Below are 6,196 nucleotides of genomic sequence, written 5' to 3'. Positions count from 1 at the left end.
TATGTAAATATACACATATATATATATATATATATATATATATATATATATATATATATATATATATATATATATAAAATAATAGGCATATATATAAAATCCTACAATGCGCTTCTGTCTATCCTGAGGGACGCTGGGGAGAATCCGCTCGCCTCGCATAGTAACGTCTGTTCAGTCCTTCAGACACAATGATAGAGGTGCTGTGGCTGCGGATGGACATTAAAGCAATGCAGAAGAGCCATCATCAGCATCAGGCGAGGGTTAACGTTACCGCAGAGCCCTGACTCGGTGCCCCAACCCGGAAATCTGAGGAGCACATTGGCTGTCCAGCACTGTAGAGACTCATTTCCGCGAATCGGCTCTTTCGAACAGCTCGATTCAAAGAACCAGTTCGAAACGATTCAGCGATTCTTCTACGCCACCACGCGGTGCTTAGATCACAAAAATATGCGTTTACAGTAAACCATACTAAGGTTTTCATCCCTCAGTTGAAAATGTTTTGCGATATTTATTCTAAACAACTCTATTTCGAATGTGTGTTGATAAAGCTGTCTTACAACTAAGCGGCAAACCCATTTCAAATGCATTTGATCTGCAGTATTTCCGCTGCTATTGAAATGTCTACTGTTTTAGGCTCGCTGTGAGTCAAATATGTCCAAAGGGCGGCTGTCAGTTCAGTGAGTCGGGCAGTTGTTGATTCCAGAACCGCTCGATCCGCCAACGCCATCGCTCGTCCGTTTTGATGATGCTATTGAAATGTCTACTGTTTTAGGCTCGCTGTGAGTCAAATATGTCCAAAGGGCGGCTGTCAGTTCAGTGAGTCGGGCAGTTGTTGATTCCAGAACCGCTCGATCCGCCAAACGCATCGCTCAGTCCGTTTGATGACTCGGTTGAAAAGAGCCGACTCAAGTGAACGAGTCGCTCGGGAATCGGACAGCACTGCAGCACGCTGAGGTTCACGCTACTGTTACAATCACGAGATACATTATAAGGAATTGACGCAGGCAGGCGGCATGTTATATCAAATGTTAACACGACCAAGCGTTCGTTGCGCGGCGTGTGTTTTGTATTGAAAAGCCCAGTGCGGATACCTGGCATCCTATTCCCTTTATCCGGATTTTGATCTATTAAAGTATGACATCCATCAGCCAACATAAGCGAGACACAGCGTGTGCTGGTGCTACGGGAAGAACCGGTAAATGCATCTTTAGCGGGCAGCTGCGATCATGACATGCAGGAGACTCCGGAAATGGACAGTGGTTAAAATATTTGAAGTGTAGGTGTCTGTGTTCCGGGAAATACCTCGATTTCGGTCTCCGCGGTCACAATAACCTGTGTGTTATGGCAGAAGGGGAACCTGTCCCGTACGATCCCACCTTGATCGGCTCAAGCGAAACCTCCGCCTGCGCTGATACACGCGGCTTCTCCTCCTAGACTTTGCTCCCGTTTATTTCATTTTTCAGGCTTATCTGCTATCGCTTCATTGTAACGATGGCTTGTAGCGCTGGTAATTCCAGTGACCTTATAATTGTCTCGCTTCGGCCCGCCTCCTCTCTATTCGCCGGCGCTGTGTGTGTACAGTGATTGACAGCTCTTTGAACCAATCGCGTTCTCGGAGCGCTGCCGTTTCGCTCAGGAAAGGCGGGGCTTAAGTCCTGTCAAGGAAATGTGGCCCAGCCAGAGACTCATCAGAGCAGTTTCCACCCGGTAGCAGCTCCGCAGGACCATGAGGCATGATGGAGGAGAAGGAGGGCTATTGTCAGATAACTGCCCATCTGCTGGCCATTGTAAAGGCAAAAGCAGCTGTTTGTGCAAATTAAAATTATATAATGTAGATGGCAATTCAAACGTGTTAAGAGGCAGGCCTTTTATTTTATTTTATTTTTTTTTACTTCAAATAAATGCATTTGAAATGATATGGAGACAAGGATGGTTTATTTATTTTAAATGATTGAATTTGTCTTCCGGGAGCATTCAGACACTGCTCATAAAAACTTTGAGCCGGATTATTAAAGATGCAAAATCAATTTGACCATATTTTCCTTTCTTAATATGTGTTCCTGTTTTTTTTTTTTTTTTTTTATTGTGCACAGCCAGTACCAATTACTGTACCTAAAAATAATGCATTCTAATAATCTTTCATCTAAATGTAATTACCAGCCGCTTAAACAACTTACCTTTTTGGCTGACTTCACAAATGCCTCTTATTTTTCAATGCCCCGTAAATGAGTTGCTGACAGCATTTTTGTTGACATGCTTTTGCCTAACAAATTACTTTTCAACGAATCTATTCATGCTCACAATTATTTTCTGGTTCATTCATTTCGTATATCCACTTCATCTCGGATATCATGTTAGATAATATTTTACAACTGCCAGTTAACGAGGCTAATTTGCTATCAGTGTAGCAGATGATTTTATCATTGCCATCCAAAAATATTGAAACACAGTCCATAATTCGCCATCATAACTTTCATAAAGTGTGTTTCGTTCAACTTTAACACAGTTGGATCAGTTTTTGTAACACAAAACATTTGAGCAACCACACAAATGTTGCATATAATGTACTACATTTTATGTAGTTAGACAATAACAAACTGAAATTGGAAATCAACAGTAACACATAGTTCAATCAATTTGCCATAGGACTTGTTTGAAGGAATAGTTCCCCCCATGAACAAACACTGTATAACTATTTACACTGTTCCAAACTTTAATGACTGACTGACTTCAGTGCAACACAAAATAAGATGTTTTGAAGAATGTTCACGCTGCTCTTTGACATACAGTGCGAATGGGCTGTACAAGTCTAAAGAGTTGTGTTGATATTGTTCAAAGTTTCATCTCAGGTTCCGTCAGTCATACAGGTTTTGAAACAACATGAAGGTTAGGAAATGATGACGGAAATGTAATTTTTGAGTGAACTGTTCCTTTAATTCACCAGACCTGGATGACAAGTTTATGGGCGTAGACACATTTTTCATACACAATCTCTCATGAACAATAACACCTTGCTTTTTGCACAAACACAATTCTTCAAAAGGCAATTCTTCTCAAAATGTTGACAGAAGCCTTTCCATTTCTTTGAAGGTTTATACGTATCATGAACTCAAGAGTTAAAGGAATAGTTCACGCTAAAATTTGGTTAAAATGTACTCACCCTCAAGCCATCCAAGATGAGTTTGTTTCTTCATCAGATTTGGAGAAATGTAGCATTACTTGTAGCATCACTTGCTCACCAGTGGATCCTCTGCAGTGAATGGGTGCCGTCAGAAGTGAAAAGCTGCATGTTTGTAAGAAACAAATCCAGCATTAAGAACCTTAAACTGTCGCTTCTGGACAAAATATGATTTCATTATCCATAATAATGCTTCCTCCAGGGAAAAAGTCTATTCTCTGTTGTCAAAATCCACCTGCATATTTGTTTAGAACAGTTTTTTGCTTGTAAAAGGTGCTTGATCTGTGCATATTTCTCTCCTGATTCAGACGAGACGACTTTTTCACTGGAGAAAGCAGTATTATGGATTAAGGACTGGTATTATAGCCAGAAACAATGCTTTGAAGTTAAAAACTTCTTATTGATTTCATTTCTTATAAACACACAGGTTTTCACTTCACAAGACGTTAACTGATGGACTGGAGTGGTGTGGATTATTGTGATGTTTTTAATCAGCTGTTTGGACTCTCATTCTGACGGCACCCATTCACTGCAGAGGACCCACTGGTGAGCAACTGATGTAATGCTACAGTTCTCCAAATCTGTTCCCATGAAGAAACAAACTCATCTACAGTTTGGATGTCCTGAGGGTGAGTACATTTTTAGCTGATCTATTCCTTTTAAGTATGCTAATTGTACTGAAACTTCTAAATTTGTCTCATCTACCACATCAGCATGAAGAAAGCAACACTAACTGGCGTATTTGCTACAAAGACATAAAACTAATTCATATTAATATGCCTTCCAGTTACTCGATCTCCTCTCATGAAGCTCAGTCAGTCGTCCAACTCGAGGCCAAAGTGACTGTACAAGTCCCGTGTGGTCACTCCACGCAAGCCGGCTGCAAGAGACAGAGAGACAGTTGTCTTGTCAGTGGTCACATGGGGGACAATGACGTAGCACAGACCCCCTCTGGCCCTCAGACCAGCTGAAGTCACAGTGAGGCCGGAGCGGGCAAGAAACTCAGCATGCTGGGAGTCTGAAAGGGTCCATTATATTACAGAACGCAGCGATAATACCAGAGGATGCCATTATCATAATCCTGACACTAGAGAGAAATGGCAAGCGTATGGACGCTGTAACCCACTTATATGCGTGGGATGGGAGATGTGTGTAGGCCACAAGTGTTTATGGAGAGGAGATGAACAGTTAACATGGTATGAAATGTGAAATATTTTATATTGAAGTTATCAGCCCAACATAAATCATGGTCGCGTTCACTATTAAACACATGATAGTTCCATCAGGTCTTACCTAATCTGCCCAGCAGAGTTTGTGTGATGTCTTTGATGTCGTTGTATTCGTGCAGCAGGTCTATGTGTTGATCCAGCTCTTGTACAACAAATCCTCTACAAACACAAGAACAGAGTAACACAAGCTCAGTTTGGTCAGACAATAAATCACAATGAAGCACTTTCTTTTTTTAGCTAGTATAACAAGTAATTAACAACAAAGGACCAGATTATTTGAGATGCATTTTAGATATTTTGTATCGATTACTTTAAATGTATAGTTCACCCAAAATGAAATTCTGTCACAAATAATCACCGTTTTACTTCAAATGTGACTTTATTTCAAGTGTATTTTAAGTTACTTTAACCCTGTAAAGCCTGATATATGAAATAATATTCACAAAAATCTAAATTTTTGAAATGCAATGGTTTATTGAACATTACAAATATATATATAAAAAGTCAAACTTTTATGGCTCATACAGTATGATATAAGAGACTATGCAGCTCATTCTCAAGGAGGAAAAAAACACCTCAATTTTATTCAGAGGCACAAACTGAGCATTTTTAGTTGCTGATATTTAAATGGACAAAAAGTGAGATGAAATTCTGATAGCTTGTAATGTAAATTAATGAGTTCACTCTATATTTCACAATAATATGTCTTTGTAAGATGATATTTAAATGCTTAGTTTTATGATAAAAGCTCTGTAGTTTCAAAACATATGATGCAATGCAATACAATGATGATTGAGAGACGAACAAATAAACATTCCTTAAAAACCTGATGATCATATTTGATACTCACTGATTTTTCTAAAAAAAAAACGATGTTTGGATAATCAAGTAAACCTATGTTGCTTCAGTCCTGTAAGTGTTCATCTTCAAATATTACTATCACAGAAGTTATTCTTTATAAAAAGAATGTTTACTTTATAAAAGTCAGTAAAAAAAAAAATCACAACAAAAAGACACATGAACCACAAGCTGAAGGTGGACATTTTTAGAATAATACTAAAAAAGCCTTTTAACTTGCTAAAAAACTATGAATTATCAATCAGATGACAGAAGGCATGTAGTGGACTGTGAATAACAAGTTTCTCAGCCAAATTTTGATCATGTTAATAATATAGAGTTCTTAAAAATGTGCATATCCAGTGTAATATTGTAGGCTTATAATGGGTTAATAGTGCTGCTTTTGTTGGAATGGAAAAAAGTGACCAGGATATATAAATATATAAATAAATATATATATATATATATATAAATAAAATCATGCAGGTTTGGAGTGACATGAGGGTGAGTAAATGTTAAAGGGGTCATATGATGCGATTTCAAGTTTTCCTTTCTCTGTGGAGTGTTTTAAGATTACTTACAACAGAACAGCAATGCATTTTATGGACGAGCGTTTCGTGAACCTAGGAGAGGAGGTCATTCTGACTTTGCTATGACAATCTGGCGCTTCTGAATCAGCTACTGTTTTGTTATTAGTTTAAGAATTTGCTATTGACTTCAAATGCGGAGTTTTGCGCATCGTATACACAAAATAATGATCTTTAAAAAAGCATCATATGACCCCTTTAAAGTATGGGTAAATTATTCCTTTTAAAATGTTGCATATGACTGCTAAAGCAACTCTAATGGAAGCACTTGACATCTTCCACCTTAAACTGAGAAAAGATTTCTGAACCTAATATCCCATACTATCTTCAGTATGAACATCTAACAGCATAGTGTATCTCTTAAG

The 6,196-nt window shown here is 38.4% G+C and overlaps 2 protein-coding genes across 2 annotated transcripts in view; both read right to left on the bottom strand.

Moving 5' to 3' along the window:
- LOC107595555 (long-chain fatty acid transport protein 4) overlaps positions 1 to 1,664 on the bottom strand; it is an 18,860-nt gene extending 17,196 nt beyond the window's left edge. Inside the window, exon 1 of the mRNA XM_016285991.1 lies at positions 1,303 to 1,664. The gene's annotated coding sequence lies outside the window, so the exon portion shown is untranslated. The remainder of the gene's footprint in view (positions 1 to 1,302) is intronic.
- Positions 1,665 to 3,763: 2,099 nt separating this feature from the next.
- The window catches only part of LOC107595581 (DNA repair protein SWI5 homolog), a 3,148-nt gene continuing 715 nt past the window's right edge, over positions 3,764 to 6,196 (bottom strand). Inside the window, exons 4-5 of the mRNA XM_016286017.1 lie at positions 4,472 to 4,566; positions 3,764 to 4,058 (exon numbers count right to left, since the gene is read on the bottom strand). Of these exons, the coding sequence (XP_016141503.1) occupies positions 3,994 to 4,058; positions 4,472 to 4,566 (160 nt within the window). The 3' untranslated portion in view covers positions 3,764 to 3,993. The remainder of the gene's footprint in view (positions 4,059 to 4,471; positions 4,567 to 6,196) is intronic.

This window comes from Sinocyclocheilus grahami, unplaced genomic scaffold, assembly GCF_001515645.1.
Source record: "Sinocyclocheilus grahami isolate Dianchi unplaced genomic scaffold, SAMN03320097.WGS_v1.1 scaffold204.1, whole genome shotgun sequence".
NCBI lineage: Eukaryota > Metazoa > Chordata > Actinopteri > Cypriniformes > Cyprinidae > Sinocyclocheilus > Sinocyclocheilus grahami.
This window is presented reverse-complemented; position numbering and strand designations above follow the sequence as displayed.